Source organism: Helianthus annuus, chromosome 1, assembly GCF_002127325.2.
Source record: "Helianthus annuus cultivar XRQ/B chromosome 1, HanXRQr2.0-SUNRISE, whole genome shotgun sequence".
Lineage (NCBI taxonomy): Eukaryota > Viridiplantae > Streptophyta > Magnoliopsida > Asterales > Asteraceae > Helianthus > Helianthus annuus.
This window is the reverse complement of record NC_035433.2, coordinates 102,415,632-102,442,669: the sequence shown is the minus strand read 5'-3', so window position 1 is coordinate 102,442,669 and position 27,038 is coordinate 102,415,632. Positions and strand designations below refer to the sequence as shown.

At 37.6% G+C, this 27,038-nt stretch overlaps 1 protein-coding gene and 1 long non-coding RNA gene across 33 annotated transcripts; one reads left to right on the top strand and one right to left on the bottom strand.

Moving 5' to 3' along the window:
• Positions 1–5,060: 5,060 nt before the first annotated feature.
• Positions 5,061–25,962, bottom strand: LOC110872298. Of its 32 annotated transcripts, none has more exons than XR_004892581.1 (13): positions 11,750–12,122; positions 11,112–11,203; positions 10,866–10,941; positions 10,573–10,756; positions 10,393–10,493; positions 10,174–10,263; positions 9,860–10,083; positions 8,184–9,203; positions 8,033–8,114; positions 7,138–7,439; positions 6,544–6,680; positions 5,545–6,464; positions 5,061–5,347 (listed from the first exon to the last, which is right to left on the bottom strand). It is a non-coding gene; the product is annotated as an uncharacterized LOC110872298 (long non-coding RNA). The 32 variants fall into 32 exon arrangements; XR_004892583.1 differs by having other exon boundaries at positions 7,138–8,114; positions 8,184–8,239; positions 9,147–9,203; XR_004892584.1 differs by lacking the exon at positions 8,033–8,114 and having other exon boundaries at positions 8,184–8,239; positions 9,147–9,203; positions 11,750–12,121.
• Positions 18,642–19,850, top strand: LOC110872311 (histone H4). The gene is made up of 2 exons (XM_022121095.2): positions 18,642–19,097; positions 19,587–19,850. The coding sequence occupies exon 1, from the start codon at positions 18,729–18,731 to the stop codon at positions 19,038–19,040; it is 312 nt and encodes a 103-aa protein (XP_021976787.1). The 5' UTR covers positions 18,642–18,728; the 3' UTR covers positions 19,041–19,097; positions 19,587–19,850.
• Positions 25,963–27,038: the final 1,076 nt, after the last annotated feature.

Below are 27,038 nucleotides of genomic sequence, written 5' to 3'. Positions count from 1 at the left end.
AAATAAAAATAAAAAATAGATAGACAAGATGAATCAGTTGGATCCGACTCGTGTATTAGTATAACCTTTGATTATTTTCGCACTTTTGCACTTGTTTAAGAGATTATCTTAGTTATTGTAGTAGGCCCCTCTTTTGAAGGCGACGTTACCCTCAACCCAGTACTTTGAGTCAGCAAGGATACAATCCTAAAGGGTCGGATTATTGAAAGATAAAGAATTAAGTTATTAATACAAATTACGGCCGGCCCCTCTTTTGGAGGTGACGTTACCCTCGACTAAGTAGTCTGAGTCAGCAGGGATACAGTCCTAAATAGCCGGGTTATAGTATTAATGGTAGTTAACTTATGAGGGGGTCAAAGAGTTTGGATCCCCGCCATCCAATACCTTTGGGTATTGAAGGAGATCCTACTAAATTTGACCCAGGTCCCTTGCAGGACCTCTAAACGTTGAACAAGGGCAAAACCCTTACCAAACCGTTCCCTTAACCCCCGACCAGGTAGCCAACATACCTCCATATAGACCGTGGAGATATGAATGGTGAAAATCTTTTATTTTATATAGACAGTAAAATAATGCCAAGACACCACGGACAAACGATAAGGAAAAGTCACCTTCAACATAAGCAACTAGTTATTAAAGTCATTAATACAAAACCAAATAAAAAGTGCAAAAGATTAAAAATAAAAAGTACTATACTAAACACTTGTCTTCACCAAGTGATGTAAGAGACTTAGGCAAACATGGCCTTGATTGTCAAGAACTCTTGCGATCAATCTTGGATCCCGAGACGACTCACACACTCTATGATGGACAATGGATGATGGTGGTGGATGATGGTGTTGTGATGGTGGTGGGTGGTGGATGAAGTGTGAGAGAGGTGGTGTGCCAAGGGATGAGTTGCAATGAAGCCAAGCACTCCTATTTATAGGCTGAACAGAGGCCTGGGCATGGCCCCGTGTCCGCTGGGCACGGCCCCGTGCCTGTCTGACACTATCTCTCCTCATTAATTGTAATTCGCAATTACAATTAATGCGCCTGCAGTACTTTGGGCACGCCCCCGTGTTCACTGGGCACGCCCCCGTGGTGAGCAATAGAAGCTTCTACAGGTTTGTCTTTTCTGCTGCTTCTTGGGCACGACCCCGTGCTCGCTGAGCACGGGGCGTGTTCAGTCTTCTGCCTTCTCTGTTTTGCTTGGGAGGATGCTGTCGAGGGGTCGGGCAATCCACTTTTGTTCCTTTTCTTGTATTTATGTTAGATTTAGCTGCTTTTTTGCTTCTTTTGTTAATTTGAGCTCATTTAATCCTGAAAATACAAAAGGAAGACAAAAACACACTTTTTCCAATATTAGTACTTAAAAAGGGTTAGTTTTATGCCTCATTTGATGTAATTTATATGTTGCATTTTACACACATCAATATACTTTTGGCTATATCATGACTTTATGTATTTTATTTTTTGGTTTTCATTTTCGGTTGATATAACGAGTGTCGGTACCATAGTTAGCGGAATCGATACCGATTGACTTTCCACTGCGTAGCGCAGAGAAATCCCACTAGTTCTACACATCATAAAGATGCATTTGCATTTACTGATACTAATAATTAAAAAAAGTGAAATGCAATTTGCATCTCTGGGGCTTAGGGGCGCTGTCAGGTCGCGTCCCTGAAGCATTCGCTGCCTGAGTCCATGTCCTATAAAAATTCCCTATGATTTAAGTCCCTCCCGTTAGTTTAATAGTTAGTTTCACGTGAAATACCCATTTTGCCCTTGGTTATATACATTTATTCCCCTTCTTTTCCCTAATTTCACCCCAACTCTCTATTTCTCTCCATCTCTTTACGTCTCAGTTTCTCTGTCTCTCTCTGTACCTTCATTCATCATCATCATCTTCAAACAACAACCTTCATCAATCATCATCTCCAAACAACAACAATCTGAGTTGTGGCCAATTCTCAAACCCTAGCCACCCTCCCACCTTCAGATTCTTGAGAGAAAGAGAGAGACGAGAGACGAGATGATGTTAGTGGTGGTTGTTCAGCCTTCCTCCCAAAATCTTTTTTTTCCATTACTCATTCTCATTCCCCCCCCCCCTCATGGAAGGCTACCAGATGCAGAAGCGTCAACGAGATGCAGATGGAGGTTAACTACCCGCTGACTGAATCTCGATCTCTGTTCGCTGTGGGTCACCGCTGACAGTCTGTGACGCTTCTTTAACCGAGCCACGTGTGATTGTATAACTTCTGATAATATTATTATGAATAGATGAAAACAATATATATGGAAATAATTTACAACAAAGCCCTTGAGGATACAAACAAATACAACAAATATAAAACTATATTAACATCCCACCTCAAGCGAAAATGGAGGAGGACCAAGACGAAGTTTATGACGTAATAATTCAAACTGCGAACGAGATAAACTTTTGGTGAAGATATCCACAACTTGAAGCTTGGTAGGAACAAACCGAGTACATAGCTTGCAAGAGGAAACAAGTTCTCGAACAAAATGATAATCCAAGTCAATATGCTTAGCTCGTTTGTGAGAGATTGGGTTATGCGAAAGAAACAAGGCACTTCGGTTGTCACACAACAAAGTGGGGCGATCTAGAGGTAAAGTATGGAGTTCACGAAGCAAGTGAGTGATCCAAATGATCTCAGCTGCTATATTAACCATAGCACGATATTCCGACTCGCAACTAGAGTGAGACACCGTTGGTTGTTTCTTTGCATTCCAAGACACAAGGTTACCACCAAGAAAAATGGAGTAGCCATATGTGGACCGCCTGGTTTCGATGCACCTGGCCCAATCTGCATCAGAGTAACCAAGTAGGGATACCGTTTTGGGTTTGCTGAAATTGAGACCATAATGTAAGGTGCCCTTGAGATACCGAAGAATTCTTTTAACATATTGAAAATGTGTGATCGTAGGTTATTGAAGAAATTGCCTAACTTGATTTACGGCATAGTGATAGCTAAATATTGAAGAGCACCAACAAGAGAGCGATACAATGTTGGATCACCATAAGGGCTACCATCCTTGGATAAAGTAATATTTACAGGTAGAGGTGTGGAGACGGGTTTAGCATGAGTCATGTTTGCACGTTCTAAAATGCCATTGGCATACTTGGATTGATTTAGACATAAACCTTGACCGGTGTAGTGTACCTTAAGTCCAAGAAAATAATTGAGTTACCCAAGATCTTTGACCGCAAACTGGCTGTGTAAACGAGTGATGAACGCGGACAAAACATGTTCTTGATTGCCAGTTAAAATTAGATCATCAACATAGACCAATAGATACATCAGACAGGAGTCTCTCTTGAAGATGAACAAGGACGTGTCGGCACGACTACATGAAAACCCATTTGAAGAAGAAATGAGCTGAGGCGATGAAACCAAGCACGTGGAGCTTGTTTGAGACCATACAAAGCTTTGTTTAATTTGCAAACATGATTAGGGTATTTTGGATCAACAAACCCCTCAGGTTGTTCCATGTAAACAAGTTCATTCAAGTGCCCATGCAAAAAGGCATTGTTGACATCCAGTTGGTGCAATTTCCAATTATTAATGACAGCTAAAGCCAACACAACACAATTCGAACCGTGGAGGCTTTAACAACAGGGCTAAACGTATGTGAAAAATCAAGTCCCGGTATTTGGGTGAAACCTTGTGCAACAAGCCTAGCCTTATGACGCTCAATACTACAATCAGAATGATATTTTGTGCGGTACAACCATTTACAGCAATGATATTACCATTTGTGGGCCGTGGAACAAGATTCCACGTGTTATTCGAGCTTAAAGCATTCATTTCACATTGCATCGCATCAATCCATAAAGGGTTTTTAACTGCAGTTTTGAAGCCTTTTGGATCCTTGGAAGCAATTAACGCATGGTGAAGAGGAGTGTGAGCGATATCGGCTTGATGGCGAGGTTTAAAAATACCCGATTTGGCTCGAGTTATCATAGGATGACTGGTAGCACGTGGCGCGGGAGGTGGAGGTGGAGGGGTTGGGTTTGGTTCAGGAGGTAGTTGGGTTGAAAAAGGTCCAGTGGTGGTGGTTTCGGTTGAGACATTTTAGGTTTGATTAGTAGAGGATGTATCATTTGTAGGTTCAAATTGGGCCTCGGTATTTAAGGGAGCATTAGGGGCTGTAGGTGGTGTGGATGAAACAACAGTGGGTTGTGGCCCAATGCCGGAATTGGGCTCGGGATCCAAACAAAAGGTGCATGGAGGAGTGGGAGGTGGGGGCGTTGATGGGGTTGTATGGTTTGGTTTAGGTGGGTGAAAGTTAGTAGGTGGGTGATCATCAATAAAGGTGGTAATTTGTAGGGAGTTTAAGGGTGTAGAAGTAGTGTCACTGTTAAAGGGAAAATTCGTTTCGTCAAAACGAGCATGACGAGAAATATAGATGCGAGATGTGGTGGGATCTAAGCATTGATAACCCTTGTATTTATAACTATAGCCAATAACAATACAAGGAAGGCTACGAGGTGCAAGTTTATGCTCAGAATAGTCCTGTAAATATGGGAATACCTGACATCCAAAGGTGCGAAAGGTGTTATAGTTTGGTGTAGAATGAAATAGAAGTTCAAAAGGGGACTTACCATGAAGAACATGTGTGGGTAGGCGATTGATTATATAAACGGCAGACCTAAAAGCGTCAACCCAATAAGGAACTGGGACATGTCCATTAAAGAGCATAGCCAAACCTGTTTTGACAATGTGCCGATGTTTTGGTCCACTCGACCATTTTGTTGAGGAGTGTATGGGCATGATAAATGATGAAAGGTGCCATTTTCCTCAAATAATTTACGAATGTTGTGGTTCACAAATTCAGTTCCTCCATCACTTTGAAAGATCTTTATTTTGCGTTCTAATTGGGTTTGAACAAATGTTATGAATACCACTAAAACATTATAAAATTCAGATTTCCGTTTTAGTGGATACAACCAAGTAAAGCGAGAAAAATCATCCACAAATGCAACACAGTAACGATATTCATCAACAGACGTAACTGGTGAAGGACCCCATAAATCACAATGTACTAAATCAAGGGGGTAAATGGCACGTTTAGTATTTAATTCAAAAGGCAATCTTTGTCCCTTAGATAGGTGACAAGATTGACAAGTACCTGGTTTAGGTAAAATAGAAGTGACCGACAAAAGTCCCAAGTTTTTCAAAGACATAATAGTATCAAAAGAAACATGACCCAAACGGGAATGCCAAAGTTCATATGAGGCTTTGAGACTGGACTTGGCAACAAAAGCTTGTTGTCCATTATTCAACACATAAAGCCCATTATCACATCTTCCTTGGGCTATGACCTGTCTGGTAATGCGGTCCTGAATGTAAAAGGACGGATAAGAGAATAAAACATTAACAACATTATCTTTAGTTATTTTACTAATCGAAAGAAGATTCTTGTTTATATGGGGCACAACCAAAACATCCTTTAATTTAAGACCGTTATGGATTTGAGTATGTCCTTTACAAGATATAGGTAAGGTGTGACCATTGCCAAAAGTAACAGAAGCATTACCGAGGTTTGGAGTGATATTGGAGATGGATTCTGAGGAGCCAGTCATATGATCAGTAGCACCAATGTCCACACACCAATCCGGTGTAGAAGCGGTGACGTTACATTGAGCCGCAAAGGCTTGAGCAATTTAAGCATCCGTGGAATGAACTTGTGTAGCATAGGAGGATAGTGATGGACAAGTGTTACCATAATGGCCATCCTTCCTACAAAGTTGGCAATGAGGAGTGCGACGACCACGGCCACGTCCACCGGAAAACCGGTTGGACCGACCACGTCCCCGGGAAAAGGAGGGTGGGCGGGATTTCTCAGCGGAGAATGCAACGGTAGAAGTGTTGGTGCCATGGAGAGATTGTAGAAAAAGTTCATGGCTTTCGGCTTGAGAAACCAACTCGCAAAAGGATGGAGCCGGTCGAGTGGTTCAGATTGTTGTAGAGAAGTTTTCAAATGAGGTTCCAAGACCACATAGGAACCAATGAAGTTTGTCCAGGTCGTCAACCGGATGACCAACAGCAACTAACTGATCACAAAATGCCTTGAATTTGTGAGCAAATTCGGTGACAATAGAGTTGCCTTTATGGGATGATCGAAGTTGGTCACGGAGATTGTGAATCCATTCAACAGATTGGTTGCTAAAGGCTGATTCTAATGCAGCCCAGATTTACCTAGCAGTTTTCAAGCCGATAATTTCGGTAAGAGCTTCTTCCAATAACGAGGTGTTGAGGAGATGATTTAGTGTTCATTAGGTTAAATGTCGACCCGAACCTATTTTGTGACTGGTCATTCAACACACCCACTCTCCGGCTCCTGTTGTTCTTTATCTTCGTCATCATCTCCTTTACAACCTCTTCTTCCACATTCTCGGTCTCTATATTACTCAAATGCAATTCTACAATAGTTAGTTTTCCTTCTTTAAATTCTCTCTGCGTTAACATTGAACAAAACCCATTATTACTATACTACCATTTTTTAATAAAAAAAAATAAATTTAAAAGCATATACCTTGAAGCTATGGATCTCATTCCGAAGCCGATCCTGAATGCTCCTTAGCTCATATAGATAATGATACTCAAAGCTTTCGACATTTTCCTTTGACAACTTTGGTCCCACAAAGTAAATAGCAGGAAGTACAATCGGGCCTAATGCAAACGGCACGCAAACCACAGTAAAAATTTGATTAGTCACATTTAATGAAGAATACGGCTACATCTACATATGATTGTAAGGTAAGTTGCTATGTGCTTATGATCCATAACAAATTAATTTGATAAATAATCAAACTTTATGATGAATATTACGAATCGAACTGAGTAGAAAATTTTCTACATTAATACAAAACTAAAAAAAAGGTCATTAGTTACCTTTTCTTTATGTAGCTCAAGTGGGTGAAGACATATTTGATAACAATCAAATAAGTGCTAAATGGGTCTTTAAACATAGAACTTCCTAAATTATTTAGAACAATATATAACAAAAACAATGAAAAATATAATTTTTGTTCTGAATTAACTGATCCACCCTCTCTCCTATTATTTTTAGGGTGTCATTTCAAGTCCTAAATAAATTATAAACAAAAACAAAGGCAAAGTTACTCACGAAGCGCCGCTTTAGACTGAAGATCAGTAATAAGGTGGTCTTTAAGAGTAATCACAACAGGGTACTCAGAAGCTATAAAAACATGATTCTTTATAGACTTTAAACACTTGATCAGTTGAACCGGAGTAGTCAACGTCCTATCATGGGCGGACCTACATTAAGCCCAGGGTGGGCGGGCGCACCCCTTGAAAAAACAAATTTAGTGTATTTTTTAGGCAAAAAACTTGACCGCACCCCCTGAAAATATGATTGAACCACTCATCCGCACCCCTGGCAAATAATTCCTGGGTCCGCCACTAGTCCTATGAAGACATAACCAAAAATTCATGATCAGCATACATGAATATATGATTAGCACAATAGTCATCAAAATCTCCTTTAAGAGTTTTGATCCATTTGACTTCTTTTTAAAGACTGATTATAATTTTCTTGTTATTGTTTTCAATTACAACAGGAATGGGTGTGGGTGCACAATTGCTCTTTCTTGTGAGCCAACTCCAGGTATAAGTATTGTAAAATGGGTACCAGTACCGAATATAACTGGTACGGTACCGGAATTTACCGGTAAATCAACCAAAATACCGGTATCAAAAAATAGAAAAATGGGTACCGGTATCAAAAATAACCGGTATGGTACGGCACCGGTACCCGGTACCAAATGCTCATCCCTAGCTAACTCCTTATAATTTTGCATGTGCTGTGAGCAAGCCAAACAACTTAGCCGTTCAAAAGCATTAGTTGGTTTTTATTCATTTACTACTGATAATAGAAATGATTGACTTTATATATTTACCTAAAAGTTGTATACATCAAATTTTTAGATAATCTTATTCACAAAAATGAAACTGTACCTCCTAGAATAGTAAATCACATTACAGAATAAGTATGATAATACCTCAATTGCTATGTTTACTTGAGTTGTGACATATTCATATACTTCAAATAGGCATTCCAAATGATTTTCACTATGAAATCAACTAACCCACAAAAAACCGCCATTAGAGACCTTAATCGATGACCAAAGGAATGGTAAATCGAAATCTTACACAATCAAATATCAAATAAATGGGAGGAAGTGACTCTTCCCCAAGTTGCTTCATAGCTACATTAAAAGAATCATCAAAAAGGTGAGTATATCCACAAAACAATAAACAAACAGTCTGAAATAGAAAGCCAAACAAACTTTTCTTAAGTTTACAATATCTAACCATCCTATCATCCTCGAAATTAGCTTCAAGTGAACCACCATATGCGGCATAAAACAATCTTATATCAATAGTTAAAAACTCCAAAGGATTCCTTGATGCAAATTCAGAAACAACCTTAATCTCATCAGATTCAAAAATCTCCTTGTTCGCGTCTTAAGTTATTCCCCAGGAGGTTAGAAAAGTCTCCTTTGTTTCTGTAGTTTTTTCATGATTATTTTTGTATCAGAGGCTCACATAATCTTCTTCTTATGTTCTCATAAAGTGATAACAGCCTTTGTGATACATCAGATAATGTTCTTTTAAAAACACTAATCATAACCCTCTGTTTAAAACAAATATAAAAAAAGTGTGCCAAAATCACAATGGAGATGCCTTAAAAATACGCCACATGTCTAGCCTTATTTTCATTTGTTATACATAATAGAAATAGATAATAGAGCATCGGAGATTAACCTACATAGCGTTTTAGAAGCGTGGTGTTTCACACTATTTACATATAATTTCTTATAATAGCCTGCTAGCTTTGCATTACAAAAAAAGCTATGCATTCAGGGAATCCATTGCGTTGAGAAAAAGAAACGCATTTGTGGAGTCCGGTAGCGGACATTTGAGTTGTTATCATGGTGAGGCCTTCAACATCTATAAAAATCGTAGTAAGAAGTAGTGAGTTTTTTATGTTGCTACAAATTAGAATTATGTTGCGGCGGGGTTATTCGCGTTAGTCTTTTGCATACCATAAAACAACATTTAATTACCTGCCATAGAGTATTACACCTATAATATGAAGTATCAAATACCTACCAAAGGATTTATTTCTGCCAGGTTGTATAATTTCGCATTTTTAAGTTGAAGCCGCTCCTGCAAACCACGAAAATGTATATTAAAATGAATATTGAAATCCAAATCATCACTCCATGGGTTCATTAGATGTAAAAGCGTGATAACGTTGGATTAATTAATCAAAGACTCTCGTATATACATCGCATAAAAGAAAAGCAAAATTAGATGAGATCACACATCTTTTTTTACTTCTTTATTATATAATAAACATGAATTTATTTTAGTTATTCAAATATAAATTTGATGTTCTTTTCCCCAGAATCAAACACTCGAATAAGGCGAAGTATCTACGTAAGTAAAAGGATGGGTGCAAGGCTAAACACTATTAGTACAGGTGCACTTAATAAAGGCAAAATGATTAAGGGGCACTTAATATTATATACATTTGAAAAACAAAAATACATTTCACGAAGACACATACATTTTGAGTTAAATAAAATACAAGAAAACCCATCACTTGCAAAATGCAAGTAAACCCACTATTTGAGCAACATGGTAGAGATAATTGTTGTAACTTAACTTTATGTATGGATATTTTCACAAATTTGAACACTTATAAGTTAAAAAGTCTTTATTATTTTTTTTTACCCAAATAACTTTCTTAGATAGTTTTAGTTTATAATTACTTTACATACTTTTTCAATTGTTTTGTTAGAATCATACAGAGTTTATACCTGGACAAAATCATCCACATGAAGGTCCGATAGAAGGGGTCTGTACCAATTATCTTTTTTTTCTTTTCAAAACACTCGCAAAAACCCTTGATTTTTAAGACTTCCCAAGCTCTTTCGACCTCCCACAATACCTCGGTAGCTCCAACAATGCCAAATCTACCATTAATCACCAGAAACTATTACAAACTCAGCTCCAACTGCACCCTATGGAATCTCTTAGGGTCCTTAATAATACAAAGAAACAAAAAGTCCATTTAACTGAAGGTAAAAAATAATTCTTAACAAATGGTTAAGAGTCTTCAAAAGGTTTCTACCTGACTTCAAAAACAATAACTGGCTTAAGCATAGGCATACCTATCTCCACACATAGACTTCTAAGGTTTCTATTCTTTGCAAACCATAAACTGCTTCAATGAAGAAAACAGTTTTGAACATTTATTTTTAAGATGATGGCGTTAGTCTACAATCTACACAAGTACAAAAATTCAGCAAAAAAATACATGTACATGAAAATGTGAATTAATTAGAATTACCATTGAGCAAAGTCTCGGGAGATTTAGTAAACACTCAACACTTTTCATCTTTATCATCACCACAACAACATATCAATCTACTGCCACCAACACGGTATCCCCTATTTACAATCCTAATCACTTCGCATAATTTCTCCAAACAAAGAAGTTTAACATCAGTTTAAGATGTCAGTTTGTTACCTTCTTTAAAGGCAACTGTGTGTGACGGCGTTTAGATGCTTTCTGGGGGATGCTGGGTTGCTGAACAAATACGAAACAGGCGGACATGTTGCGCCACTGTAGTTAACGTTGTTGTCTTCGGCGTCAGTACATGTAGCGCCACTATGGATCCGATGAGCATGGAATGAGTCATAGGTTTATTTCCCTGGTAAAAATAACAAAACGCGTGTAGAAATCAGTACAAAGTAATGAAAAATGTTTTAGAAGATATATATGTATAAAATCATATTCTTAGCACCTATTATTAATCAAACCTTTATCCCATAAAATTGTAATTATTTTATTCTACATCTGAGCCAACCTCGTTGCATCCTCTTTCTTAGATGTGACCTGAAATAAAAACCGAATAATAATTAATTATAACAGAGTGCTTCAAAGGTGTTAGTCTTTGAAAACACACATCCAAACACCCTTACCACATATCATTGATTTGCACAGAAAAGTCATGTACTTAGAACCAAATGCAGCATAAAGAAGTCAATTAAATAGAAAACAAAAACCTTAGAGAAGCGTGAACAACTTCATCCAATTGAGTAGCCGGAAGGACAATGATTCCTCTTTTTCTTCATTCATTACCAAATGTAACCAAAACCTATGAAATCTAAATTAAAGTTAAAGCTTAAAAGACACTTAAGGTATTTGTGAAAAACATAATTCTAATTTTGACAGCTAAGAAGCCTCTGATCTATCCAATGTTAAGATAAAATCAAAGCAGAGGATTTGCGAAAACCAACAAACAAAAAATTCTTAGGAGCAGGGAGTCTAACAGTACAGTCAAATACACACGAATTCCCGATTTCCTCAAACGAAATGAGACAGTTAATCTACATAATCCACCAAACTTATTCAAAAACATTCAGATTGAACATAACCCTAGATCAGAATTTAAAACTAAAATCCTAGCGCAATCAAATCGCACACGAAATGTGACAGTAATCAACATAGTGCACCAAATTCATTCAAAAACATTCAGATTAACACATAGCCCTAAAGCACAAACAAAACTAAAATCGTAAGTAGTGAAATCGCACACAAATTTTCAATTTAATCAAACAAAATGAGACGGTTAATCCACATAATCTGCCAAATTGTGACAATAATCCACATCAAAAAAAACCTTTAAAGAAAGATGAAATACCCATGGAAATCACCACCCATGAAAGTCGTAGTGTTCAAGTTCTTTGTCAGTCGCGTGATAGTGGCTCTGGTTAGGGTTTTCGTCGAAATATATAATCAAGAGGCAGAGATGACGCGAGATTATGTTTAAACATACCTGATGCTTGAATCGTTCGAATGCATATGCGTGAACCAGAATGGAGATGAAACAGAATGGAAAGGAAGGCTGTCTAGGGTTTTGGAAAATAACGTAGATGAGTCAAAATATAGCGGGTCAACATACACTGGTCAGATAGGCATCCTCCATGGCGAATTGAGAGTTACGGTTATGGAGCGGTAGAGTTTAAGAGAAGGAGAACGAAGAATCAGATCTAGGGTTTGCAAAAGAAACATAATATGAACGTATAAATATAGTCGGGTCAAAATAAGATGATACGGATCCCGCCCCAACCCATATACAAAAATTTTTGACCCATGGTTTTGGAGCCAAAAAGCAAAATCTAGGCCCCTCATTGTTTGACACATCAGCAAAATTTAACACATTTATTATATATAATAGATAATAGATAATAGATAATAGATATGCCGGTTATAACTTATTGAGGTGATTTTTTCTAAAGGACACTAAAACTGATTTTACTTAATTATCTTGATTATTATCTTCCAACAAATTTTGATTTTCATTAATGATGTAAATTATTATTTTCATTGAAGGCCATTTTTTGAATTTGCTTATTGGACAATAATGTCATGACAACACTTATAACGGCTTGTGATACTACAGGAGGAGTTGATTCTTACACGCATTGGCAGCAGAAATAAGGAAATAAGGGTGAAGGGGGTGCTCACCTAATAGGTGAGTCCCCTCTCTTACGCCAAACCAATCCCCGTGTGCCACGTCAACTCCCCTCTTAAACTCCCCTAACACCCCCATTTGATGGCGCCACTCCCCTCTTAGGTGAATTGGTTTTTTTTTTTTTAAAAAAAAAAAAAAAAAGAAAATCATTGATTGGACCAAGTCTCCCTCTCTCCTCTCTCTCTCCTCCCTCTCTCCTCCCCCCTCTTCGGCAGCTCACCACCGTTTTAGTCCCTCTCTCTCTTCACCGCTTTTGTTGGCGGCACATTACCGAAGCGGCAGGAGGGGTCCCCGATTGCAAATCGGTGGGTACCCCGCCCACCCTAACATCTTAATTTTGCTCTTGAAGCTTGCTCCTAGGTAAGCATCTTAAATTTGAATTTGAAGAGTCACTTTAATTAATTAAGGTACGTTCAGGATGGGGTGTAACCGAGCCAAACCTCTCATGAGCTACTTGAACATGGTCTGGCTTCTTTTATCAAGCTTGAGCCGGCTCGGAAGCATAAACAAGCCTTCTATTTTTTTTTTTAATTTGTATTTAAAATATATGAAATATATAAGTATATTGTAGTTTTATATATAAAATATGATAAAAATAACTAAATAATATATAGCATATAAAAATTATAATAAAAATATATATAAGTTGCATATAAATGCCTATAAAGTAATTAACAAATAGTAAACAAGCCGAGCCCGAGTTGAACTAGAGCAAGAAAAACTACTTACAAGGCGAGTTTGAGCTTTAGAAATAGAGCTCGGACTAAACTAAGCTCGAGCTTTCATATGTCGAATGAGCTCAAACTTGAGCCTAGTTGAACTTGGGCTTGGCTATCCTCTTCTCGTTTACACCCCTACTATTTGAATTTGCCCCTGAAGTTATTGTTAATGTCATGGCTTTATATGATCTAAGTTCATATCATTGTTGCTCCTATCTCCTACTGTACATATTATTGAGGTGTATTCTTCACTTCTCCTACAAATTGTTTCAGTTCTCTTTCGTACGTAGAATACCACCACTAGGTTAGTTTAATTTTGAGTTTCAATCCTATCTTAATAATTTACTCTTCTTTTATTGGGCTGGTATATTTAGGTGTGGTGGGTGTTGAACCCCTTTTGAAGAAAAAAACACTGCATGATCTATATCGGTAGCTGATTCGTCTTTTAATTAATGAGACCGAAGATCTTCAAAATCTTGTTCTTGCACTTGAAGAGTAATTGGAATAGGACAAGGATAAATTATGACAAAGCAATGAGCAAAATGAAAGAATAACAATGCTCATGAGTTCAACGTTACCGGATTTTGAGAGTACAACATCCACACTGGCAAATAATGGAACAAATGGTTTGGGTACACAACTCAACAACAGTGACAGTGATGATCAAATCTAATTGTTAGTTAAGACTTATTATTTATAGTTTATTAGTTGTCTTATTTAATATTGTTTTAAAGTTTAGAATTAATCAACTTTTTAATTAATTTGTATATATTTAGATACTTTGTTTGTTTTCAGTTATGGGATATAGAAGACTTCGCATCAGAAAATAGAAATTATGATTGTTGACAAGCATTGGATTAAGGAGGTGTTTGGTGTTTGAGGTCCGGACAAAAACTCCGTAAAGGCGTTTCAAGGTTAGCTCAAATTATACCATTTAATGAGCATTTGTATCTAACGGGTCAACTAAAAACTTGCTTATATACAAGTAAGTAGACTAAAGATATGTATATATGTGTATGTAGTATGTAGGGTAGATTTGCAACTACATGTCTTATGTGTATATATGTAGGGTAGATTTGGAACTACATGTCTTATGTGTATGCATGTATGATAATATTTTAACATTTGATTTTAAAGATTGCATTTTATACATATGTACACTTGCATATACATTTTAAGCTTCATTTTATCAATGTAACGCTATGTTTTGTTAGGTATTTTCTACGGTTTCGGTTGCAAGTATGAATTGAAGACGTCGATTTGGGTTGCAAGTACGAAGACATCGGTTCTGGAAATTTTTGTATCACTTTTTTTAGAGATATATGTATTTTTGTTACTTGAAACTTTTGTGATTTTGTGTTACTTTGAAACTTTTGTAATTTTAATTCTTGGATCATTTTGTTTTGATTTTAATTGAATTTTGTTTTTTTTTTGTATATTTTATTTTTATTTTTAGGTAATTTGTTTATAATGGTAATTTATTGAGAAATTTTAATAAAATTATCTAGAAAATGAACCTATATATATTTTATATATATAGCCTAAAACACCAAAAGATGTTTTTTAGAACCACATCTCTTAAATATATTGGGAAAGAATTTTTGCTTAATACATCAAAAGACCGCATCTTTTGGCTCATAGCCAAATACTGCCACGCCATAAGATGCGGGTTTAAATCGCATCTCGTAGCCAATTTACGCATCTTTGGATCACTTTTGTACTAGTGAACTTACGAATCTGAATCAATGAACAAAAATTAATATTCAAACCATGGGTAGAAAATCTCATCGGAGGCTTTTCTATTAAACAACTCTCGATGATTTACCCTCGGATTTTTACAAAGGAATTAAAAATGAACTTTCTTAATTAGTGTAAGAAGATATTGCTCTCAAGGTTGCCTCCTCTATTCTCATTCAACGATATAAATAATACAAGAGAGATCAATTAGGATCTCGTATATACGAAAACACAATAATTACAATAATGACAATATTAACACAATAATATTCTATTACACCACCGCAGTCGAAGCGGGAGGTGATCGGATGCTGAGACTGGAACGGAAGTCTTCAAACAGAATTCGCGGTAATCCTTTGGTGAAAATATCGGCGACCTGGTAGCGGGAGGGGACGTGAAGAACCCGGACTTGACCTCGCTGAACTTGTTCGCGTACAAAATGAATGGCAAGCTCGATATGCTTTGTCCGCTGATGCTGAACCGGGTTGCCTGAGAGATAGATGGCACTAACGTTGTCACAGTACACAATAGTAGCCTTGGAGAGAGGACAATGAAGTTCGAGAAGTAGGTTGCGAAGCCAGCATATTTCAGCATCCACATTTGCAACGCCGCGGTATTCGGCCTCTGCACCGGATCGAGAGATGGTAGGCTGACGCTTGGAAGACCAAGAGACTAGATTATCCCCAAAATAGATACAAAATACCACTCGTGGAACGACGTGTGTCTGGGCATCCAGCCCAGTCGGCATCTGTATAGGCGGGAATGGCAGGGTCCTTTGGAGATGAAAGGGTGAAACCGAAAGAAATGGTGCCTTGAATGTATCGGATGATGCGTTTAAGTGCGTTCCAATGATCCGTTTTAGGAGCGTGCATGTGCATGCAAACTTGTTGGACAGCGTAACTGATGTCGGGGCGAGTGAATGTGAGGTACTGTAGCGCCCCTGCTAAACTTCGGTAAAGTGTCGGATTATCAAAGTCGGTACCCTTAAATGCACTGAGTTTAGAAGTTGTGTCCACTGGAGTGGCAACGGGCTTGCACGAGGACATACCTGCACGCTCAATGATGTCCGTGGCATACGTGTGCTGAGATAGAAACATCGTGTCACGGTCACGAGTGACGGAGATACCAAGGAAGAAACTTAAGGCACCCAAGTCTTTCATTGCAAACTCGGAAGACAAATGACCCATAAGATGAACCCGAAGAGATGCGGATGATGTATCCGATTAAACTCAATGTATCCTATAGTTGTATTGCGATTGGATCAAAACCTAACGTAAATCGAATTTATATCGTACAATCATAACGTATTATATGCGAGTATGCGACCCAACTAACTCGAATTTATATCGTCAAGCCAAAAACTCTCGAGGGGGGTCAAAGTAGCCTTTACAAAGTTTATAAAAAGTTAAGTGGTTAAAATTTGCATTTCCTAAACTTAAGGGCTAAAAAAGGTAAAGATAAAATTTGATAAAGTTTTGGGGTAAGAAGGAAACTATAACAAAGTTGGGGCTGAAAAGGAAACTGCCACAAAGTTGGGGTGTTAAAAGCAAACTATTTGTAAAATGGAGTAGTATTTCAAAGACTAAATTTGCCATTTTATGAAACTTTGAAAGTACCAAAATCAATAGGCTAAAATTGCAATATCGTGAAAGTATGAGAAGAGGAAGGCAAAGCCGGTGGGATTTCCATAATAAATTTGAAAAAAAATAAATAATAATAAACAGTATTGTAGTATACCTTTCGTAATGAACTAAAATATAACCTTTGATTAAATAAAATACTCAGTTGGCTAGAAAAAAAATGCTGAATTTATTCCTCTTCTTATATAAGAAAACCATCTTCATAATATATTGAGTAAATTACAAGTTTTGTCCTTTATGTATGTATCAAATTGCAGGCGATGTCCTTTAACTTCAAAATTGACGGGTTTTGTCCTTAACGTGTCAAAATCCTGCACGTTATGTTCTTTAAGCTAAACCCAGTTAGATTTTTTTGTTAAAGTTGGTCATGTGCCTTACACATGAGGGCATTTTTGTCATTTCACCTTCTCAGTGACTATTTTGTAAATAATTATTATTCAAGGAATTACTGTATAAAACTGAAATAAAAATAAATCACTCTTTTTTATATATCACTCTTTAATCTGAACCCATCACCACCATCTATCTTAACCCACCACCTCCGACCACCACCCCACAATCAAAAATTCGAACAGATACAATTAAAAAAAGGAGTGGGATAATATAATGTTTTTAGGCAGTTCATTCCACATGGGTATCAATTTCACTATCAATGTTTTGTTTTATCTGTTTCAGTATCATTCAAATCTTCAGTTTCTTTGGAGATATCTTTAAAGATGAAAGACTATATGGTTGATGAGCACAAGATCGATTAGATTTGGAAGGTGAACTCCGGCGAAACTAAAATAAAGGAGGAATTCTCTACGTGTAGCCACCACCCCGTTCCGAGGATCGATTAGAAGGTGAACTCCGGCGAAATTCACCCAACTCCACCTCCACCGGACCACCGCCGCAGCCACCCCTTCACCCACCATCGCCTCTAACCCACCACCCAGTTCCGAGGAACGATGAGAAGGTGAACTCCAGTGATTCACCCAACACCAACACCAACACTAACACCAACACCACCTCCACCGGACCGACGCCACACCCACCCCTTCACCCACCATAGCCTCTAACCCACCACAATTAACCACCTACCACCCAGTTCTGAGGACGATGAGAAGGTGAACTCCGGCGAACATCACCCAACTATACCTCAACCGGACCACCGCCGCACCCACCCCTTCACCCACCATCAGCATCACACCCACCACCGTACACCTCCATCACCGCTAAACCTAATATCTTTTGCTGCAATCGAAGATGATTTAACTGTATTTTTGCACCTTCTACATCACTAACCACACCTTAATTAGAGATTGATCTTAACAGATTACATGGGTTTTGTAGAGAGAGAGAGAGAGAAAGAAGAGAGATAGAGAGAGTTAGAGAGAGAAAGAAAGTGCAGATGAAACTCAGAAATTCTATTTTATATCTTTAATTTTTTTACTTTTACATAATTAGCCCCTTGTTAATAGTTATTTACTCAATAGTCCCTTGAGAGGTAAAATGACAAAAGTGCCCTAATGTGCAAGGCACATGACCATTTTTAACAAAAAAAATCTAACTGGGTTTGGCCTAAAGGACATAACGTGCAAGATTTTGAAACGTTAAGAATAAAACCAGACAATATTAAAGTTAAAAAACACCGCCTGCAATTTGGTACATAATAAAGGACAAAACTTATAATTTACTCTAATACAGTATATTTTTATAATTAATAATAAAAACTAGTTTTGGCTGAAAATGTAAGAGACGCAAGGTGTGAAAAAAAAAAAGAAATTAACCACACACACCTACATCCCTATGCAGTACACACACATACAAAAACGATGCATGCACTCAGCAAGAAAGCACACCACACGGATCGTTATCCCAAACACCTCATCCACCGTCCATTCATTGCAATATCAGATGGCTATCATTCTCTCCCAACCTCTCCAGTATCATCAAAAGCTTTTATATCCCGCCTTCATCCAAATCAATCATCACACAACTCCTTAATAAAATCCTGCTTCATTCCTAACCAGAATTCAAATCAAATCAAATCTCGATTTCGATCCAAAAATGTCAGGCCGTGGGAAGGGAGGAAAGGGATTGGGAAAGGGAGGAGCAAAACGACACAGGAAGGTTCTTCGCGACAACATTCAGGGAATCACGAAGCCGGCGATTCGAAGATTGGCTCGCAGAGGAGGCGTGAAGCGTATCAGCGGGTTGATCTATGAAGAAACTCGTGGAGTTCTCAAGATTTTTCTTGAGAATGTTATTAGAGATGCTGTGACTTACACTGAGCATGCTCGCCGGAAGACTGTTACGGCGATGGATGTTGTATATGCTTTGAAACGACAGGGTCGTACTCTGTATGGTTTTGGTGGTTAGGTTTAGCGTGTTAGTTGTAGACATGGATCATTTCTATCTTGTTCTTCTTTGTTTTAGGTTAGTTATCATTCTCCATCTCGGGCCATGGTTTCATGTTAAAAGTTCTTTGAATTATATTTGAAGTCAGTTGAATTTCTTTGTCTTAAGCTTTCTTTTCTTTCTTTAAGCAATTGAATTGATAAAAATGTATGTAATAATAATTGTCTATTTCCGTGATAGAAATGACCTCTGTTTTGGTATCTGTTGTAGTAATTGGAAATTGTAAAGGGAGGAGGTTGGTATAAGACTGAGAATTACAGCTGTACATGGTAGCCAAAAATGCAATGTTTTAAAATCCGGGATGGTTCAACCAAGTGTACTGGCGGCTTAACCGGTTCTATCCGGTACAACTAAGCAAGTTTGAACCGGTTTTTAAAACATTGCAAAAATGGTTGTACAGGGTTTCGAAGTGCACCTATTCAGGGCTGGAATATCTTTTGCTTTATTGAAACATGGTTGTGTTGAAATTTTCTTATAAAAGTTATGTTAAAATTTGTGTGTTTGCAGCAAGCAATTATCGGACCATAGAGAAGTGGATGTGGTACACAACCTTGACAAGTATAGGGGAATCACGCCAGTGGTACTTTCTCTATATCACCAGTCAATTTATTGTAGTTCTGGATGTTGTTTCTCTTATCACCAGTCAATTTATTATAGTTTTGTTTAAAAAGTGTCAAGTATCTGATTCATAGTAAATTTAAGCATTTATGCCTGTTGAAAACGGGGGATAGTTGAACTATATGTAAATAGAGGTGTCAATCTTGACCCAAAGGCTTTCAAGTGGTTAGTTTGGGTTGCTTTTAAAATTATATGGGTTAGTTTGGTAAGATATTTTAAGTAAACGGGTCACAATGGGTCAATTGAAATTCCATCTTGTTATTTTTGGGTCAAAGTGGGTCGACAACTTTAAAGAAATGGGTCGACGTGGGTTAGCACCTTAAAGAAACGTGACATGTTTGGAGAATTCGGTTTCGTTTTGATTGAGTTTTGATTTTTTGTTTCGTTTTAATCGTTTTTTTTGTTTCGTTTCGGATTGGTTTTGATCTTTTCAGTTTTTTTTTTTTTTTTTTTTTTTTTTGTGTGTTTCGGTTCGTTTTTTTTTTGTTTCTGTTTGGTCGTTTATTCGGTTTCGTTTCGGTTTGGTTTTGAGTTTTTGTTTCGTTTTGATGGTTTTTTCGGTTTCGTTTCGGATCGATATCAATCTTTTCGCTTTTTTGTCTTGTTTCGTTTTGGTTTTGTTTTTTAAAGTACAATCTCTCTTTTCTTAAAGAAAGCAATTTTTAATCAACCCGACCCGAAACCCGTTCTGACCTGGACCTGTTTCAACCTGAACCCATTCTGACCCAAACCCGTTCCGACCGGAACCAAAACAACAATTTTTTGTAGTTGACCCATTTTGACCAGAACCCGTTTCGACCCATGACCCGAACCAACCCGTTTGCTAGGTCTATTTGTAATTAATGAACTATAAAGCTATGATAATTTATAATTGTTGATCACTCTATACATTGTATAGAACCAACCTTTCAGTTGATGGAGAATCACTTTTTTGATCTTTACCTTTAATAGTGGAAAAATGATGTTTTTGATTGTAACTTGGTAATTGTATTTAACGAGTTAATGCTTGCCCGCGCGTTACAGCGGGATGTTTATTATAATGTTGAAAAAAATAAACAAAGTTGAAAAAAAACAAAGCTGGGCAAATAACTAACAATCAAATCAAATCAAATGAGTAGAGAAAAATAAGCAAATGAGGTACATAAGTTAAGTAAAATCAAAGCAAATACAATGTAATTTTTCATTTGCTAAGTTAAAACCAAGCCAATAACAAAACACCTCATTTGTTGTGAAGAAAATAGCACCAGTCTAGTTATTAAAGATTCAACCCAATCTCAATTAAACTTGCAAATAAACTTAATTAATTGTCGTCCAGATGAACTTCTTAACAACGTTAACCCGCGTCTTTCGACGCGATGTTGATTTTGCGATGTTGATTATAAATGTCTTTTATTTTGTTAGGTTTATTTTTTTGTTCTCCTGCCGTATTACAACATCAAACTAAAACATCTATTTTATAAATTTCTAAAAAAAACTTAAACATAAGGTTCTACTTAATAAAATGCCATTTAATTTGATAATTAAATAAACCAAATCTAATAGGACCTATCATATGAGCATCAGAATAGAAAAATAAAACTAATAGCAAAACAAACCGTTTTGTTTGGAATGTTTGGCCATAGCCGAGGGGGTTATATGAAAAAGTGAAATGAAATTTAAGACCATCACTCCTGTTTCCTCACTTTCATCGAAGATTTGATTCATTTGATTTGAAACCCTCACTGTTCTCCGCTCAAACCATAGCCCGGAAACCACCACCTCCCCTAACCTGCAAAACACCACCACCTACAGTTCCGACGGTTCAAAATCTTTCCCCCACGCCCCTAACGACGCCCTCCTGTGGTGCTCGCAACCCCACCATTGACGCCCCAGATTGATGCGAAACCATCCGATTGGAGATCTTTTGATCACTCAGAAATGATGGGAAATAATGGCAGGGGTAAGTATTTATAGTTTTTTCGTCCTTCTTCGAAAAGTCTCGATCGTTTCAAAACCATCGATTCAAAAACAATCCACGCGTTTCAAAAGGCAAAAGAAATCGACGCCACTTTTGAAGTTCAAAATCCTTACGATTATAAAAAAAGATTATAAAAAAAAACACTCAACTGTTACGTTGGTTAATGTGAACCATCAGTTACATGTCGTTTAAAATTTCATAATTGTTCGTGTGTTTAACAAAAGAGACGCGTTGGTTAATTGAGTTTGAATCGGTTTGTTTAATCGATGGAATTGGGGTACGCTTGTACGGTGACGGAACTGGTGTATGCCTATGCGGTTAGAATGTCGACTAGATATTATAATGGTAACGGTCGTGTCGGTTTTATCGATGGAGCGGTGGACGTTGTTGCTTTGATTCAGTTCGGTTAATCAATGGAATTGGTGTGCAGTGACGGATTTGGTATACGCAGTGCGGTTAGAATGTCGGTTGGATTTTATAAATTTAATGGTCGCGCCTTATTGTTGTAGTGGTGTCCCTTGTTTTGTGAACCTTTTGAAAGGCGCGTGGGTTTGAGTGTTTTGTGAATGTTATTAAACGCCGCTTTAATTATACGTTTGATAGTAAATCGTAAACTTGAAACGGAAGGAGACGCATCGATTGAATTGAATTTGAGTGGTGTCCTATGTTTCTTTTCTTTATTATATAATGTAATATAATAAAATAATATAATATATTGTGAAAGGGTGTGACTTTTAAACAAATAGAACATAACCCAAGTTGCTAATTGTATAAAGGTATAATTCCTACAGCTTTTGATGCTGATTTGTTTTGTTATCAGTTCTAATTGATGGATGGTTATGACTTATTCAATAGGGTGGCAATACATGTCGATGTGTCCGTATAACCCAACATGAACAATAACCGATTAGCTAATGGTGTCGAAATGTTGGGCACCACCCGGTTATCTAAACAGTTTAGATCAAAGGTGGCTGGATAAATGGGTTGGTCAGGGCAATTTCAGTTGCAAGAAGTATTTGCATAATTATACATTTTATTGTATTTAATAGTCAACCACTGTGTGAAATCTTAAATCAAACTGCAATAGTTTACTTAGCATAATAAATTTGTAGCCAATTGGCCTTAAAAAAGTTTAAACCAGCTGTATATTGTGTTTCAGTCACTTGTAAGCCTAATATTCTCAAGTATTTGATGTTCCCACCCACAACAGAAAGTATACAAAATAAAACAATAAAGGGAAATGAAAACGGTTGAATTTGTGAGCTGTCTAATGCGTATGAGGTGAATGGTGATCTATAGATGGGCTATGAGTGATCTATAGATGGGCTATGAGGCTATGAGTGATGAGAAATCCCTTGTAAACCAAAACCAAAAAAAAAAAAAAAAAAATAAAAAAAAAATCAAGTTTTAAATAATTTATGAGAAAATGTTGGTGTTCTAGGTTTATAACAGAACTAGTAATTTGCCCGCCGCGCGTTACAGTGGCACGCGGCCGGTGAAAACGTGTAGTAAGACAACAAACGATTCGTACACGCAATGTGTAAAAGACGATTACAAAAGAAAAGTGTAAAACTCAATACGTAAAAGACAATTCGGGTCAATTTTGTGATCGCTCTCAGAGATGCTCGTAAAACTTAAAAACACTTCATACTTGAAAACAATTAGCACTCTAAAGTCCAACATTCCACACCTCTAAAGCATCTTTTAAGATAATATCATCTTTAAGATAATATCATGTATTATTTTTGTGTATATAAGTGTATAAATTGTAAAATAAGGTGCTAGTAGTCTAGGATTAATTTATTATTAGTAAATTCAAATATAATTAAAAGTAATGGGTGTTAGTACATTTTATAATGTGGCCATATGCCCATACTCATTGAATTTAAATATAATTAAAACTAATGGATGTTAGTACATTTATATAAGGGGAATTCACGAAACTAGCCTTGATCACGCCGTTTTTTCAATTTTGGCCAACTGACCCGGCTCCACGAGCCGGCACCGTCAACTGAACCGGCTCAAGGAGTTCCTTCAACGATGACCAATCTGATGGAGACACGTGTCCGACAAACTGCTCGAATCAGCTGAAACGGCTCGGAGCAGGTGAACCGGCTCGAACCTTGTGTTGTGCCGGCTCGTAGCATACCTGAACCGGCTCGAACCTTGTGTTGTGCCGGCTGTAGCATACCTTGTGTTGTACTCTCTCTCTCTTTCTCAAAACTAGTACTGTCTCTCTCTCTCTCTCTCTCTCTTTCTCAAAAACACTGATCTTTAACGGGAGGTGGTGCTTGGTGATGGTGGGTTTCTCGGCAGAGGAGGGAAGGAGGAAAAGGGGGTGGCGTTTTGGTTCGGCAGTTGTAGTGTTATTGTGGTTTGGTGGACGTGGGTATGGGTTAAGGAGGCGGAGCAGTGGTGGTGGAGGTGGAGGTGATGGTGGCGGTGGAGATGAATGTGTTTCTCTCTCACACACAAACACACACCGAAGCCGTTTCAGAGAGAACATGGGTCTGATGCAATGCAACTTAACCAAGGACAGAAACAATTATGACGTTTACTTCTCTTACTAGGGGACAAATGGACAGGTGGCAAAAAACGGTTGGTTGCTTGAAAGGATTTTTTGAGCCGGGTGGGGATTCGTGAAACGACATTTTATGGGGTGTCAACTGGCTATTTTTGAAAAATTGACCAAATAGTGGCTATTTTCATGATTACCCCTTTATATAATGGAGCGATACCGATTGATTTCTCCCACGTCCTTGTGGCAGTGCACATGTTGAATTCTGGTATTTAAAATTAAGTACTATAATACGTTTTAGTATTATCAATGTTGAATGTTATATATGTACAAATAGTTAAAATATTACTCAAAGAGAACACTTTCGGAAAAAAAATGGCTGATCTTTTTTATCTTCAAGTGTGATATACAATTACAAGGCTTTTATTTTTGTATGTTACAAAAAGAAAATGTGTTCAAGGTAAATATGATGTCACTTGTGAGCCTTATTTGAGTAATGAAGGAACCACCTCTTTATCTCTTTCAACCCCTCTAGCACTTTTTTACCAAACCACCTACCATACCTTCCCTTTAGCAACTTCCACCACAGATCAACTATTCGCCACCAACCTGCGAGTTGTCTATTATGCATGTTTGGGCTTTTCCTAAATATTAAAAAACTCGTGTATTAGGCTTTAGAAATATTATCCATTTGATATGTAATATTATTATTGTTTTTAATCAGGTGTGGTACTATACAATTTGGCAACCTAAATTCTTCCTTTGATGGGTTTGATGGAATTCTTGGTTTTTGAAAATCAAATGCATCCGTTTTATAGGGGATAGATCATGAGAAAACCAAAAAACTAACTAAAAAAGCCTTAAAAAAATACGATTTTTTTTTATAAAAAATCGCAGGTTTTTAAATATATAAAATTTCAAAAAAAAAAAAAAATTGTATTGCCCATGTGCACTAATACGGAAAGCCTAAACCACTTAACTCACCCCCACCGACACCCCCCCAAAAACCTGAAATGTGTTAGATGTCTGAATTTCATGAAGGGTGTCTAATACTGTCGGTGACGAGATATATCCGAATCGTTGTGGTCGAGGGTGATTTGCTTTGGAGATGGAAAATATCGCAGGTTGTTGGTTGGTTGTTGGTGGATTTCAGCAACCGGATGAAGGTGGTGGTGGATTTGGGTCTATGATTTCAGATCTGAGAGAGAGAGAGAACGAGATCAAGAGATGGCGACGCCTGTTGTGGTCTCTTGGGTTTTAGCCAAGAAATAAAGCAGAAGTGGGAAAACATGGGAATGGAGTAATGCAGATCATGTGAACGTGAGTAATGCATACACCACCCACTACTCCACATTAATTAAACTAAAATAATAAAAATAAACAAAGAAACTTGCAAATTGCTAAGCCTTGATGACGTATGACATGGCTATCAACCCATGCACATAACAACGCCCCCCTACCATTTCCCCTGGGTCGGCATCGTCGTGATCAGCGGGGACTAGACGATGAGGACGGGCACAAGAAGACAAAAATTCTAGCCGTTGGAGAATGTAAAAAAACAAATTTTGATCATAATCAAGAACCAAAAAACCATACCTTGCAAGCAGAATGTGTCCGAGTTCTTGTGCTCAAAAGGGTATAATGGATCAAACAACTAGCAATCTAGCAGAACCCATGTGGGTTTCTCGCAAGAATCAAAGAAAGATAGAAGGAGTTGCAAGAAATCCAGAGATGGAAATGAAAAATGAGTAGAAAACAAACAAGAAAAACAGGGGGTTACAAAGTGTGAAAGAAGGCACAAAAGTAATAATAAAGAGGAGTAGGTGGTGATTTCATTGAGCTTGTGTTTTTTCCAACGGTAAGTCTTGAAATATAGAATGATGTACAAGTTTTGATGCATAATGTACTGGTTTTGGAAGCATTGTTGTGGTGTGTTGAGTAAACTTCCTTCCAAATGAAAGCTAAGACTAGCCAGTTAGTTTAATCAACAATAAATCAGTAAAATGATTAAGAATTCACCTTATTCACCAGTGGCTTGTAGATCACTTCTGGGAGATATACCACTATCTATTACTGCCTTTCTTTTCTCTACCGCTCCACCGCCGGGGAATGCAAATGCTGATGTACGGGTTGATCTCGATGGTGCACCACCACCGCCGGGGAATGCAAATGTTGTACGGGTTGATCTCAATGGTGCACAACCATTGCCGGAGGAGAATGCAAATCCCGAAGGATTTTTTCGCATTAATCAACGTCTGGAGACATATGCTCGCATTTGTTCAGCGGCATAGATGCATCTTTACGGTGATCATCACTACGATCACCGTTGCGATCGAATGTATGACTATTGTGTTCATCACAATGGGTGTTAAGGTGATGAAAAATCACCCCGCTAAGGTGATGAAAAATCACTTCAGCTGCTTCTACTTTAGCGGGGTGATTTTTCATCACCTTGAGACCCATTGTGATGAACATGATAGTCATACATACGATCGCAACGATGATCATAGTGATGATCACCGTAATTATGTATCTATGCTGCTGAAGACGTTGATCAGAAGACGAAAAAATCCTTAGGCATAATGCATTCCACGACGGTGGTGGTGTACCATCGAGATCAACCCGTACATCTATAGGGAACATTACACTGCCTATGTGACGGGAATTGAAGTCGGTATGGAGTTTTTGAATCTTTCAAATGGAGCAATAGAGAAGAGAAAGGCAGTAATAGATAGTGGTACATCATTGGTATATCTCCCAGAAGTGATCTACAAGCCACTGGTGAATAAGGTAAATTCTTAATCATTTTTACTGATTTATTGTTGGTTAAACTAACTGGCTAGTCTTAGCTTTCATTTGGAAGGAA